The following is a 16653-nucleotide window of genomic DNA, read 5'->3' on the forward strand; positions in this document are numbered from 1 at the left end:
AGAAGAGGAAACTGATAAAATCGTAAATTCTTTGACAATCAAAATTAGGAATGAAGCCTTCATGTTGCTAAACAAATTTTTGACTATCATGGAAGAATGTGATCCTAATGGAGAATAGGTTGGGCGATTGAACTCTTGACAGGTTTATAAAGAAAACACTTAAACACACCTCGTTAACTTAATTATATGTATAATTGACAAATAAATATTTAAAAAAATATATTTTTCACATCCCTCTACTTTCTAACACTCAAAATTCGTTTTTTAAAAATGTAATTTACATGTTAGATGTTTTTGAATATGCGCGATGTGTCTATAATAAAGGAATACATTTATTTTATCTTAGACAAATATAGCAGTACCTAGCAGTTCTCAGTAAGTGTTATATAAAAGAGAAATGACCGCGCCCTTTTTATGATAGGGATGGCTGGCGAAGTGAAAACAAAAGCAGGTATTGCATACACGAAATTTGTACTTTTTTTATCTCTATTCAGACATATTTTTACCTAAATAGTCTACGGAATATGCTTCACTAAGCATTGGTCTTAAATATTAGAAAAAAATAAGTATCAATAATTATATATAAATAAAAAACTGCGCGAAATGTATGTTTTTTTAATAAAAAAAACTTTTTCATTAGAAAATAATGCAATGATTTTTTATGTTACTAACTATTCGATATAATTAAAATGTGTTGACGGTTGTTTTTTAAATCAAACTTGATTTATATTTTACATTTTCAAGCAAAAAATATGAAAAATATAATCTTATTTTTTATTGTTGTTACAAATAAATATAATTGCTTTTTATTATCTTACCTCATTGAGAGTACACAAAAAATAATTTAATTAAAATCAATGATTAAAAAAAAATCACATATATGTATTAGGCCAAATTGTCTAGGACTAAAACGATTATGCGATATTTACGTATTTTTGTTCTTAAATGTTTACATAAACATTTATAACTCAAATTTAATATAATGATATTTTTAACATTTTTTATTTATTTATTAAAATTATGACTTTCGTGAGTTGACCTAATACGTCACGATTGCCAAAAGTATAAAATATATTAAAATTTTAAAATACATACAAATATATATGTACATATGCATATATATATATATAAATTCATATACGCACACATATAAGTAAAAGCACGAAAACGAGATAAAAGAACAGACACAAATCACCTCAACAGGTGTGCATTGTCCCACACGAATTGAACTATAACCCCAGATGAGCACGAGAAAATGTCAATATCTCTATGCACAGTATGCATCATAAGATTCCCTATCGAGCTCGACGGTTTACCGTTACATTCTAATTAGAATCCACTACAATTTGCCTCTCAGCCATACACCATGGGGGTGTTACCCTGCGCTTCTAAAGAAATATTTAGCATTTTATTTTTTATTATATAATAATGCTCTTTTCTTATAATTAATACAAATATTTTATTGCTTTTGGAAACAACAATAGTAGGAACACATTTAATAATGACTATAATAATTATATTTATTTAAAAGATCGTTGAAATTCAGGGCAAAATTAAAAAAATCAGATTCTTAAGTAGCAAAATTATGGAATGAAGTTAGTGGTATTGTAGGTTAACTGCTTTTTTCTCGGTAATACCGGTATTATTGCAATACCTAATGAGATGGCGATTGTGGTGATTAATTTGTATTCACGGCACAAAGCAATTGGTATAAAATTATATTATCCTGGATAACTATATCTAACATGTATAACAAAATTTGTAGTTTTTTTACTCATTTAGATTTTGGTGGATACTTATCGGATATTATGCATGCTAAACGAGGTTTTGATAGCTATTATAACATGCGTCACATCCGCAATTTCGCAAAAAATACAATGATAATTTAACTCTCGCATACCAAGTAGATAAAAAGTATTGGTTTTGCTGAAAAAAAGACAATCAAATTTCTGTGAAAACCCGTCATGTGTATTGCATTTTTTACGATATAACAATATATGTTTTAAAAAAAAAATTCCGCTGCGCGCCCTGACAACGTGTGTTACAACATTTCGATTTAATAATATTGATTATTTGCACGACCCTCGACTACGTTGACAACGTTGGCATGTACTCTAATGTCACTCACACTCACGAAATACACAAACGTAAGCATAGAAAATGGAGGCGCGGCGTGTATACGTACAACCACATTTACACGTCAGTGGAGAGCGCGATTAAATTACGTCAGTGCAAATAAAAAAAACAAGTCGTATAACCGCGGAGGTCGTGTGTTATGTATGCAAGTGCGTATTTAATGATATTTTTATTATTGTTTTTCATTAACAATAAACAAACAAGCATGTTTTTCAAAATATTAAATGTCAAACATGGACAGAAAATTTAATATTATATTATATCATATTTTTTTTATGTACACAAACGTGTACCAATTTTAGCGATAGCAGCTACACGTTACATTTTTATGTTGATAAATGATAACCATTTATATAATACATATGCATGAACAATTTGACTCAGATATACTGAAACAGTTGGTTTCAGCTAAAACCCTAATTATTCGTTAATGCGAGCGATATTCATTGCAATGAGTTAAAAAACAAGTTTTAAAGTTGAACCCTCGAATTGATTTGGATCGCAAGACCAGCAGGTGTGGCTAAGACTTTTGAACAATACTGGATTTAACAGGCATGGTCAATGAGTCAAACGCGATCGACCAGCCGATCGCGACACAAATTATTGACATATTTTGAGGTGTCACTTTGCAGCCAAATAGATGCCGAAAAATCTGGTAACAGTTATTAACTTATATATAAATTACCTATCGCATATATAGAGATACATATGTGGATGCCACTATCAGGCAGTGAAGTTGAAATGGTAGGTCTTACAACTTTTTCGTATCTTAAAATGACAAAACATAAAAATTGTATGAGTTTGATGAATAATCACACGGAAGATTATGTAAAGTTAGAGTTAACCAATTATTCTCCTGGTTTTCCTATTTTAGCGTAAGAAATGAAAATACAATTTTCCCATTAAATATTTCTTGGTTATGTGTATTTTGTATTGTACTATAACGTAATAAATGTGGTACTAAAAATATTAAAATATTTTATAATTTGTCTATTCTACAAAAAAAAAACTAAAATTAAAATCCGTTGATAGTAGTGTCAAAAAATATAGGCGAAGGTAATCCTGAACAAGCTAGCCATCCCTGGTATACGACATATGTGTTCAGTATATCAATCACGATCGACCAGTCGACCGCGAAGCTATTTGCGGTCGCCCGCGTTTTACTATATAATACATCGTATATCATGCTAAAACATTTGTCCAAACAAAATAATAGCTTAAATCTGAAAAAACTCAATAGCAAGTCATCCGCATGGGGTAAAAATCTGGCCATTTATGGTATATAACAATATACTAATGGAGTGCAGATGAAGTGACTATGTAGATCTGTAGGAGATTTTATATAATTACCCAGTAGTACCCAAAGGTGATTTACAAACAAACCCTCAAAATAAATAATTAGAACACCCAATAATAACCACGACAGACTTTCACTAAAATAAAACCACTAAGCTATAAATATTGTGAAATATGCATTGTTTCGCTCAACAAATAGATATTGTTATTTAATGTCTTTTGTCATCATCAAGACGCGACTACAATGGTTTATAAAAAAATCCCGGGTAACATGAACCATTTTAATTCTCAAAGAAAATATATACTATAAAAATAATAATTAATAAATTCAATAAAATTACAAATTGCTATTGTGCAAAATTCTTGTGTGTTCCGAAATTACGATTTCATTCGTTTTGTTTAGCCAAATATTTCGTGTATTATAGTTTTATAGAGGGCTATTGTTGAAAACAAACTCTACATTACAAATAACAAGTGTCTAGAGTGAACGCGTTTGTTGCGTTGTGCGTATCGTTACTAAATAAGAGTAAACGCACTATGCGCGTTTTCAGCATCAAACGTGCTATAAATATAAAATGCGTAGTTGAACATATATGCAAAAAATCTCACCTGGCGATATTTCGAAGCAAATTTCGATACTTTTGTGTATGTGTGACTTGTATATTTTTTATGACAGGGATGGCTGGCGAAGTGAAAACAAAAGCAAGTATTGCATACGCAAAATTCTTTATACTATTTTGTACATTTTTATCTGAATTCAAACACATTTTTACCGGAATAGTCCATGGAATATGCTTCACTAAACTCATAGGAAAATAATTAATAATAGGCACTAGAGGATATAATTAAAATAAGTGTTGGGACCAACAAATTAACTACCACTAATGGTCGGGTTCAATAACCTAATATTATTTAATTAAAAATCAATTCACTAATAAATGATTATAGACATATATTACAAAGTTTTCAAATTGTATATACTTAATTATTTACACGTGTTGCCCATTAATATGTAATTATCATTATTTACGCGTGTATTGAATTAAATATTTTCTATGAATATGGAGTAAGTAAGCAAATAAAGAGAGTCGCAAGACTGTATGATGTATGAGACAAGAAGTATGTATTCAATCAGAGTCGCTGGAACAAGCGTACCTAGTATTATTTATGGAGCTTCCGCCTAACCGTTTCCTGGCTTTCGCTAAAAATAGCGCCCCCCTGGAGGGCGGGCGCTAAATAAGTGTTGACGGATGATTTTTTACAGCAAACTTGATTTATCTTTTATTTTTTTTAAGTAAATAAATTAAAAAAATGTTGTAACAACTAAATATTATTGCTTTACATAATTGAGAGTAGAAAAAAATTTTAAAACACATATAACATAATTTATTTAAAATATGCAAATCAATAATTTAAAAAAAATCGCATTTTAGGCCAAATTGTCTGCGATTAAAATGGTTGTGCCAGTATTTAGGTATTTTTTATTCTATAATATTTACATAAACATTCATAACTGAATTTTAATTAATGTTACTTTTAACATGAATAAAAATAAATAATATTTATTGCGATATCCTAAAATTTATTAATTGCTATATGCAATAATTAAAATAAAATAATATATATATATAAATAACATATCTACCACAAAAATATCACAATAATCAATCATATAAATATGTTTTTTTAATATATCACATTTTAAATAAACAATTTACAATTTTCTACTTACTAATTCCACATAAGGTTCTTTTGGATAATCGTAACTGACAAAAAATAATAAGTAATATATTTTATTGGAATATTTTGGAGAGTGGTGCTCTGGTCCCTAGTATAAAAATTTAGGAGGCATCCATAAGCGGCCGATCAAAAACGGTGTTTTATTAATTATCTCCCGTATTTTCAAAAATATTTTTTCCAAATTTAATAAATAAAGTAAAGAAATAAATGGGACAAAAAGTTTTTGTACACAGTTTTCTTAATGATTTTTATTTGCACTCATAGACAACACAATAAAGGTTCAGCGTATAAAATATTTTTAAAAGTACCTGAATGTATGGAAGATTGTTAAAAAGCTTCCTATTGTTTAAAACACGAAATATGCATAAATAGACAGACGGGTCCTAAATGTCAGCGATTCAAGTCAAAATTTAACCTGCTTGTTAATTAATCCAGAAGCGGTCGATTAAAGACGATATAGATTTTCATTTCCAAAAGAAGAAAAATTTGGCGCTCAAATTTTCGATAATATATTTTTTAATTAATGAGTGTTTTAATTAAAATAATTTATAATTAAAATATATCGAAACAATAGTTGCCGGGGTATTCGAATGCTTTGGTTTTGCTAATTTATAAACATAGTGAATCATGCGATCGGCACTCGGATTATTTTTTCCGTCAATTAATTACAAATAATAATAATAATGTCAATACCAGTATTGACTGTTTTTTCTCTTGGTAATACCGGTATTATTCCAATTCCTAGCTGCAGTGTTTAGTCAGTCGCCATGTTCGTCCTATTTAAGGGCCGTTCCACCATTTTTGATACAGCAAATAAAATAATTTGTTATTAAAATATTAAATATATCGAAACAATTGAATATTTTTCTATTCAATTAACAAGGTAAATCATGCGATTTTTTCGGTCGATTAATTTATATAATAATAATAATAATAATGTCAATACCGGTATTATTACAATCTCTACTTGTAATAGGATTAAGTACGTAGATTTATTTTAAAATATAATACTTGTATTTGCATTTTAAATTGGGCCCCGCGCCATGTAATCTGCCACTGTATTTTAACATGTAAGATGGCCGGTTAAACTCGGAAGCTAAAATAATTTGATCGGTCAGTTTTTACAGCATCATGGGTCACTGCTTGACCCGCGTGTCATGATTACATACAATTTATCTATAGCAAGTCATACAATAAAAATAACTATTTTAATCCGGAGATTCATAACTTTTACTGCTAAATGTAAAAAGTGGGGAGTTTCATCAGTCACATATACTTTTATTCTGATTTTACGCTAGTCAGGATCGTATAATAATTGGTGGGAGTGCCAAAAATGGTCCTTTAGAAAGCTAGAATAAAGGTTTGTCTAATCAAAACACAAGAAATCGATTTTCATAAGTTTCGAGAAATACGTATAGAAACAAATACTCAAATAAGCATAACATATGTTTTGTTATTATTATATGATCAACCAAAAATGGCCAGATGGAAAGTTACGAGGTCACTGAGGGACACACCGGGGTCAGAGTTAACGCGATTGGTCCTAAATTGGCCTTCTCTTGCACTCGTCCAAGTTTCAACGAAATACAGGATGATTCAATTCAAGTTTCCTATGTTGGCAGCACTGTAAATCAGACAGCTGTCAATAATCACGCATGCTTAAAGTGTCAAATGTTAGTTTGCGACAACACATTTACGAAATGATCGCTAAACCACCGCCGAATGAATTACATTTTTTTAATTGTTCTATAGAAATAACAATTCTGTACGAACTGTGTATCGAAATTTACAGGAAGATTGTTCGTTCGTTCTACTAAGCCAGTGGTCGGCAAACTTATTAGCCAAAGAGCCAAATATGTACATTACAACGATTAAAAAAAAATTGAGAGCCAAATTTTTTTATTAATTTAGCAAACCTTTATTATAATTTTCCAAATCAACACGAAGACGTTAAAGTTTAGAGCTCCATATTTCCTTGTTTTTTAAATCCAGCGCGTAAATGCCGGTGGATATTTGTGCCAGAGCCGCACTTAAGGGACCAAAGAGCCGCATGCGGCTCCGGAGCCGCACTTTGCCGACATCTGTACTAAGCGAACACTTCGTAACGTAGTGAAAAAATTTGAAGGGACAATCTCAATTTTCAGATCGAATACCTAAATTTACTGCTACTAATTTACATTCGTTGAATATTTCTTCTCATATATAATATTTTTAAACGTTCAAAAAGCAATAAAGTCAACAATAATTTGCAAACAAATTTTAACACAAACGGAGCCGCGTCAAAAAACTATAATCTGTCTCTTTAAATAATTATATTTATTGTGAAATTACTACATAGAAAGTGGGTGCTTTTGAAGGCAATGTTCCGCTCCTTTTATTTATTGTATAATATATGATATATAAAAAAGGGCTAAGGGAACTTATACCTAAAATACATCAATATATAGGTACATTTCAAACAACTGTAGTTTAGTTCAGATTCATTATTTGAGGTCGGTTTTTACTTTTTTTTATAAATATATTTTTGCTATGATTTTTTCCAGAGGTGGGCTCCTCAAGGAGAACGGGCCTCGGGAGCTGTCCCCTCTTGTTGCAATTGTCGCAAAAGGTCCAGAGGCGGCCATTTAATTTATATTATTTTTCATAAATAACGACATACATGAAAGTGAAGTTGGATCATAGTACCACTCACGAACAGACCAAGAGGAACCAGAGACCAGTGAGACACGAATTTACAACTACCCCCTGCATGTTTATTGTATGTATGTCGAAATAATTTTACACAAAAATTAATGAAACCAGGGCTTTCCAATCGTTGATCTGGTAGCCCTGAGCTCTTTACAATTGATTATTTTGCGAACTAAAGGGCGCCAATTAGAACGCAAGGAAAGCGTTCTTGGAGCCAAGTTGAACTTGATCCACTTTTGTCTAGCAAAAGAAACACACGATGCGACAAATACCTAGGAAGTGCACGTTCAGCGGCCGCCACATGTTACGTAAAAGTGTTAAGGTCGCAATCATACACGAATAGACCAGCCGACCTTCGGATGACGACGATCTCGAGTATCTTGACCGCTCCAAATCAGACGTATCCGTATGTCAGACACACCTCCGGGATTTGCGATTTTTTTTAGTAGAACGTAAAAATAAATATAAAACCGGTCGTGTTTACAAACACAAATCTGGCAAAGACCCAAAGATTAAATTAATAGTACGAAATACGTCGGAATGTTATCTTGTTTTGGTTCAGAAGCGCGAGTTTCCAAAACAGTACGCTTTTGGACCTATACTATATTTCCACTTGAGCTCCTGTTGAATTGAGTTATCGTGTTTTAATAATACTGATTGTTTTCAAATTGAATCAAATTAGCGGAAAATGCGGTGTGGATTCTAAAAATACAAGAAATTGGCAAACGAAAACAACGTCACTGCGCAGTAGACTAGCTAGCTGTATTGATAATATAACTGAACAATTAATTATGCAATGCTATCTTATATCAGAACTCTTCGAATTTAGAAAGTAGGTGTCAGTCTCAGATTATATTATCTCAGTTTTATGTAGAGAATTTTTTTAACATTTTGAATTCAATCTCTTTATATAAATTGTTTCCTATTTACAAAATTACAATCTTTTATCAAAAAATGTTGCATGGTCGCAATGGCGGCAACCCCTGAGTTTTGTAACATGTTTAATAAATTTAATCTTAGAACCTAGATGTACTACGAAATATTTGTTCAATTTTAAGAGATTTTCATTAATTTAAAGACCAGTATTTTATTTAAATTATATTTATTTCTACAAAGCAAAATAGTGACCTATCAAGTGTAAGCGAATTATGTGGAGAATATATATAAAAACCGTCATTACGCATCGAAGGCTTTTTTAATATCGAGCATTAATAACCCTGTGCCTTTTTGTTGTTGATGAAAAACGTGCATTTTCAAATGCATTTTGCGAAAACTGAATCGTTCTTTGATAATTTTACTACCGAGAAATTCCTTTATACGCGATAAGATTATATCGCTTTAACATTGAAACTTCCGTATGATTTCTCAAACGAGTTACACAATTGTTCACAGTACACTTCAGCTAATCTTATCGTCATTTTTTGTTAACATTCCAAGTATTAAATAAAATATATGCTACAATATAATTATTACATAATTAAGTAATTGTATTGCCTACAATTGTATATATTTTTTTCGAAAGGGCAATAATTAGTGCACGACTAATGCCTTCTATTTGCGTAACAGATTCGCCTCAGAAACTAAATTTGTCCATTTAAAACGATTAAGCCATATTATAAAATTACCTGAATTAATTCGATTTTTAGTTACATTGCTTTCATAGTAGATTTAGTCATAAGAAATGAAATAATAATACGTAAAAATTAAAGTTGAATTAAGTAAAATGTAAGATATACGAATGGATAAATTGTACAGTGTACCGTCATGAGAAAATTATTATTCAATAAGGAATTATGCTAAATATACAATTTGTACCAATAAGCCTTCAAGTTAATATACAGTTTATTTACATACAATCAAAAACTTACTCAGGCACATAAAAAATCTGTATTTTTTCTGGTTTTTTCCAATATTTATAAACTAAACTATAGAGTTAAAAAAAAGTTTTTATCATATATACATAATTAAAATTTATTTTTTAATATTTCGGCAACGTAAAGGTGAGAAAAAACATTTTTTTATATAAAAACTTTCAATAATAAGCTTTACGTATTAAAAAAAATTACTCGCGGTTTAAAAGGGATATTCAATAAAATATCAGTTTGAATATAATCTAAATGGAATCTAATCTGTATTTTTTCTTGTAAACTAGAAAATTGTTATAAACCAACAGTTTGTACAATTTGTTCTTACTTTTGTATTATATGATTATAAAAATCTTTTTCTAGTAACCATTGATCATCGTTAAAACAATAAATGCCACACATTTGTCTAAAAATGATGTCAATTATTATTATTATTATATTATTAGTAAATATATCGTATATCTAAACACAAATTGCGGATTTTAATTTATTTATTTGCATTTTATGTTAAGTAGCTATTTTATTCAGTAACAATTGATGTACTAATTGTACAATAAAATATTAATTAAAAAATCTTATCATTCAGCTATGGGAATTATGAACAAAAGTGCTTTTAATTAAAAAATAGTAATTCTATCATTAGATATTTGAGCAGGTGTGTTATCATTCAATATTTACATAATTATAATATTACGTATATTATACGTATTATACATTACATTATAATTAGTTATAAGCGATAATGCTGATGTGACTCAATCTGATTGTTAATCATTTCAAATATATCATATATTATCAAATCTTAGAAATATGAATTGAAGATTGCCGAGAACGCGAACCAAATGATTATACTGTTTTTAGTATGTTATGTAAGAGCATACTTCGAAAATGAAGTGTCAAGGATGATCACAGCTGAGTTACGTTATTGTGTAAAGGTTACAAAATGAATCGTCACCTGGTTGTCGGCGTCTAGGAGACGAAGCGTGGATAGCGCGGCTTCCAAGGGGGGCGTAGGACTCCTGGCCGACGCAGGCAGCCACGAGCAAAACGCTCGCCAGGCCTCCATAAGCGCCGGCCGCCAGCAATCGGGTTCGAGCTGGTTGACTGTCAATATCAGTGTTGACATATAGCAACTTCATCGTGCGGGGTAATACCGAACATACACAAAAATCAGCTGTCAAATAATAAGCAAAATATTAATTTAATATTTCATTTTTAATACTTCTTATTTGTGCTTCATAAGTGTAAAAAAAGCAAAACAAATAAAAATATACATTTCAAAATATCCAAATATTTTTTTTAACTTAGCACTCTTCTTTTTTACAAGACAATTATCTCAAAAATATTTTATAAAATATATCATTTAAGTGAAATTATATCGGAATTGATTTTCACCGGTATATATACATATATTTTTGTCGGTGAATATATAATAAATATTTCTATATATGTATATATATATATACATATATTTCCAAATACATTTTTACCAGTAGTTATATATTTCTACTAGGGAAAATATAATTTAACTGATAGGCGCTAGTGAAATTATATGCTTCTCTAAAATGCCTATGAAATTCAATTTGACAGTTTATCAGTCAAACTAATTATTGTTCAAGATCTTTAATTAGGTCAAATCCAAAATACGAACTAAGCCATCTGATCTTTCAGGGGAAAATTAGCGAACGAATGACTGTTTGTACTTCAATATTACACTATGTTTTAATGTAGGAGTGTTGGTCAAAGTATATTTATACCATATTTTGGGCAATAGAAGGGCACAAAAATAATTATCATTTCTCAGATGTCAAAAATCCACGTCAAAGGCAATAAAATCGTGTCGGCGTCGTATCAGTGGGAACTTTACGCACAAAGCGTACTTCGAACTAGCTTTCTCTGTAGTTATAAAAGGTAGTTGTGTTGCTCGGATATTTTTACTTTATATTGATCATATTTATTGTTGTTTGTTGTTTTCTAGTTATTTTAGATAGTTTTTTGGAGGAAGAGAAAAAACATTATTTTTATTTGGCCATTATTTCATTAGGTTTATATTGAAATAAAATTATTTAAATAAAAAAAAATGCAATAATTAACGTTTTCCTTTAAGGAGAATTGTTAACCTCAAAATTTTTGTCCTTCTATTGTTTATCTTTGTTCTCCTGGAACAAAAATGCCCGAGGTGCCATTTTTATTAGCTCTTGCAGGATCCCAAGTGAACAAAATTTTCCATGACCTGTTTTTTTAGTGTCTTTTCTTAATATATATCTAAAGATTTTTTCAATTCATAAAAGTTGAATGTGTTGAACATTCAGTGTATATTGTAAAAAACGTTCCGCCATACATAAGACAGGGATTTACTTGCGCGTTTCATTCAATTTTATGATAAACCAATGACAGCGCCGTGTGCCAAAAATTGAAAAAGCTAATAATTCTTTAAAACATATTTAATTTTATTTTATTTTAGTGACGAGAGGTGTCGGGTGCAATTAGACACATATTGCGAATCTGCAGTAGTATTTTATTGAGTATGTTAATTACACGTTAGAATATTATTAAGACTTAATCTGCCGCACGTTCGCGCGAAAAAAACACTTCTACAGCCTACACTAGTCAAACGTGGTAAAAGGGTTAATAAAAATACGTCACGTTTTTAATAGACCCTTCTACCTTCAACCCACTTGTCACAATTTTGCTGACCCATTCGCCTAAAGCTGTGACTTAATTTATGAAAGTTGCCTAATTTGTTGTTTTGACTACCTAGGTTTGAGTTAAACAGCATGGAAAATGCAGTGGGGAGTGACAACTGGTAGTTTTTGAGCATGGTGCTGACTAATAAGTAGCATATTTTTATTGTTTTTATATATGTATATTCAACAGCAATTTAATAATATATATGATCGCTATTCTTACTCTTACGACCAACTGCACCTCCCACTATTCCACCTGTCATATTTGTACAATTATCTGTCACTGTCAGATAATCGCGTTATCTTAGAAACACACGAGCAATTTACAAAGTAAATCTTAAAAATATGCAATATGGGCAACTCAGGCCTCAAGCAACACTACAGCACAGCGGCCAAAACAGGACTGCTGAAAATATCTAACGAAAAGCTGAAAGAGCTACCACCAGAAGTTAATGATCTGTGTCAATTGATCAGAAATTTAGATATATCCGAAAACAAGTTCAACGCCCTGCCTGACGTCATCGGTGATTTTATAATTTTAAAACAGTTAAACGTGAGCCACAATCGTTTGGATTCACTGCCTGATAAAACAGGAAAGCTCACCAAACTTGAAAATTTGAACGTCGCCTTCAACAGTATTAAACGCCTGCCTGCTTCGATTGATCAACTGATGAATTTGAAACAATTATTCTTGAATAATAACCTGTTGACTGAATTCCCCGTCAGGGTGTGCCAGTTGAAACATTTGGATCTGTTGGAGTTATCGCACAATAAAATTACGTCTATTCCGCCAGAGATAGGCCAAATGCAGGTGTCAGAATTAAACATGAACCAGAATCAGGTTTCGAACATTGCGGAGGAAATTTCTAATTGCAGTAAGCTGAAGGTTTTGCGACTCGAAGAAAATTGCTTGCAACTGACAGCTATTCATTTGGCTCTGTTGCGTGATACTAAAATTCACACTCTTTGCTTGGACGGTAATCTGTTCGATTCTAAGCAGTTGGTAAATCTGGAGGGATATAACGATTACATGGATAGATTCACCGCTGTCAAGAAAAAGATGTTTTAGTAAAATATCACAATTTATCTCATTAATTATATGTGTGTTTTGCTTAGTAAATTAAATAAATTAAATATACTTTTTCCATATAATATTTTTCCATTAAAAATTTATTTGTAATTTAGAAATAATTCTTATATTTTGATGATGTTATAAATAAATATAAAATTGTATTGTATATGATTAACATATTTTTCATTATTTTCGAATGTAAAAATAAAGACTGTTTTTCTCTAGCAATATTATGTGCACTTTTTAAATCAAATATATCTAAAGCAATACTATGTTGCATGTGTTAAAATATTTATTACAAAGTCGCACAGCACATTGTGAATCATATATGAAAATTATTGACATTACAGTATTTTTGTAATTATTTTTATCTGTCTAAATGTTTATATTTCATTTAAAGATATTAATAAATATATTTATTGAGTATAATTTCCGATGTTTTATTTTATAACGAAAAAAAACAAGGTTATAATTATTAATTTATTAATTTCAATTACATCTACACATCAATTAGGCCTTTGAATTATTATTTGCTTAATTACTTATGACTAAAAAACATATTTAAATTATAATTTACAAATAAATTTTTTTTTTAAATATTTAAGTAAACATATCAATAAAGCACATTAGAACGGTAAAATTAAATAAATTTCACATTTAGATGTTAAAAGTTTCCAAAAGATATATTTTTATAAATATTTCACACTAACTAAAAAATTATATACAGCTATAAATGTATACATATACACGATCATGAGAGTTTTATTAAAAACATCAATATATAGCAATAGGTTAGTTTTTTTGTTATCAATATATTAAATCATTACTTCTACCTTTAAAAAGCAATCGAAAAACTATTTAGTACAATATAAAACTACATATATTTTTTTCAAATTACACATCTATTCATCGAATAATTTGAATGAAAAAATGATTTACTTGTATCGTTCGTTGCGATGTTAATTCATAAAAATGTAAATCAAACTTCGTTGGATACAAGTTATTGGATTTAATCATCGGTAATGGTGTATAAAAATTATTGTTTGCTCGTCGCTCTTATCTGTACCCTGCAATATCAAATTTTCCTAAATGGCAATCGAAATAATCAACTTTTATTGAATATCAATTAAGCTGCCGTTAGTTTGCTCCGCAAGTTACTGATCTTATTTTTATCACACGCAATGAAAATATAATAAAAAGCCCCACACAAAGCGCATGCATTAATTTACCGCGCCTTTGTTTATTATTTTAACGTATTGCGAAAATGTGCAATGGACTAATTAATTCATACTACCTAATCATTGTAATCTAATACTACACAAGAGTGCACTTTATTTTTTTATTTTGACAACATCGAATGTACAATTAAAAATAACACACATTCTCACTGACCTAATGACTATACGTATATTTAGCAAATCCATTTTATATCAATTCATTAATCTAAAAAATTAGTGTACAATAGTGTCTCATCATGATCGTCATGTGAGTTTAGGATAGAATCTAATAGAAAAATATAGGGGTTGGTATTCGTACTTAGGGACATTTGTTTATACAAAACATAGCATTTTATTATTCATTTATATCAACAATCATATCTGGGACATCATATTTAATGATATTATTAATTATAATTTAGATTATGTTTTCCTGGATTTTCCTAATTTCATGGATGAATATCAAGGTGATTGATTAATATCACGTTAGGTTATAACTTACGAGGCGGCCAACTAATTAGTACACTTTAAATTATGCTAATGTATATTTTAACGAATAAATTAGGTTCTCATGGCACACTGGGGTAACCAATTAAGTCATGACTATAAAATTAAATTCCAAGATCCTATACCAGGGCTCGGCAACCCATGACCCGCTGGTCACCAAGTGACCCGTTTGATGATTTCAAGTAACCTGTGCCGGTTTATATAAGTACATGTGCCGGTTTACGTGTTGTGATGTTACGACCAGACCACATATATGGTTGTTAGGACCAAAAATATTCACTGACCCGAATAGGCGAATAGTCTTCTTAAAAGTCACATATCAAATTTTTTTCCCCGCAGCCAAAAAAGGTTCCCGAGGCCTGTCCTAGACTATATGAATCCGGGGATACATTTCGAGGTTGATTTATTGTCAAGAACAATCAACAAATTTTAATTGTTCAATACACCTGCACTTGTCATGTGCGGGGTCACCATATGCCTACAGTTTATTATATTACTTTAATGGCGTATAACGCATTTCTAACATAATCAGAGAGAGCAATAATCTCAGATTTTATAAATCTTATTTAGTATATAGTATACATATAAAATTATTCAATTTTTTTTCTACTCTTGGGGCAAATACCGAGATCTCGGGATTGTCGAATTGAGGATTAAAACTTTGTCTCTGAATTGAATTCCCTAGTTATGACGACGGCTATACATAAAATTCTAGACATTTTACTTTTAAAAAAGAATGTCTAGAATCAAAAGTGGAAATGTAACATTTGACTACTTTTGTATAGCATATAGTATGTATGACCTGCCTTAATTTTAATAAACGTGTACAATATTCATCCGTGAGATCAGGAAAATCTAGGAAAACATTATTTGTGATGGTCGATCAGAAATATAATTACATAATAATCACTGATTTCAATCTCCCAGTCATGATAGAAATTTTAAAACATTCCAGTTCATACGGTATTTTAAACCAGATCCTTTAGGTGTTAGTCATTGATTTACACTACTGATCTATTTGATGCTGATTTATGTACATAGATACATATGAATATGTATGAGACTGAAACTGACTTTACTGAACTTATTTTGATAAAACTGAAATATAAATTAATGGCTTCGAAAAAAATAATGTCCAGTCATATGACAAATCACAAGTCTCAGATTGCTTAATGTAATTCATTTGAGTTTAAAGTACACAAAACGTTAAAAAAGGGAGATAAATAAAGGAATAGGCAAGATCTGGTTTAACATCACCCGTGATTTTGTTTAAAATATGTAAGTAGATTACTCTTATTTAAACCGATATAGTTAGCCGAAGAGAATTTTTATAAACTTTAACCTACACTATATGCTATACATTATTCATAAAAAAAAAAACACTTTTACGTATGAGGTAAGATAAAGGCTCTAATACTTTAGTTACTATAATACCTTCCCCTATA

At 30.2% G+C, this 16653-nt stretch overlaps 2 protein-coding genes across 5 annotated transcripts in view; one reads left to right on the top strand and one right to left on the bottom strand.

Annotated features, from left to right (window-relative positions):
• Positions 1-10888, bottom strand: part of sws (patatin like phospholipase domain containing sws) — a 43885-nt gene extending 32997 nt beyond the window's left edge. For all 4 annotated transcript variants that reach the window (XM_088185209.1, XM_088185211.1, XM_088185208.1 and 1 more), the window contains exon 1: positions 10681-10888. In XM_088185209.1, the coding sequence (XP_088041335.1) occupies positions 10681-10851 (171 nt within the window). In that variant the 5' untranslated portion in view covers positions 10852-10888. The remainder of the gene's footprint in view (positions 1-10680) is intronic.
• Positions 10889-12655: 1767 nt separating this feature from the next.
• LOC148235802 (leucine-rich repeat-containing protein 57-like) lies at positions 12656-13913 on the top strand. Its single transcript, XM_088185222.1, has one exon. The coding sequence runs from the start codon at positions 12765-12767 to the stop codon at positions 13479-13481; it is 717 nt and encodes a 238-aa protein (XP_088041348.1). The 5' UTR covers positions 12656-12764; the 3' UTR covers positions 13482-13913.
• Positions 13914-16653: the final 2740 nt, after the last annotated feature.

The sequence above is a fragment of the Plectrocnemia conspersa genome, unplaced genomic scaffold, assembly GCF_051122295.1.
Source record: "Plectrocnemia conspersa isolate PC_06_02 unplaced genomic scaffold, ASM5112229v1 ptg000004l, whole genome shotgun sequence".
NCBI lineage: Eukaryota > Metazoa > Arthropoda > Insecta > Trichoptera > Polycentropodidae > Plectrocnemia > Plectrocnemia conspersa.

Bases quoted from the DNA above. Each gene is read 5' to 3' on its own strand.
- LOC148235802 (XM_088185222.1), top strand. From the start codon at position 12,765: ATGGGCAACTCAGGCCTCAAGCAACACTACAGCACAGCGGCCAAAACA.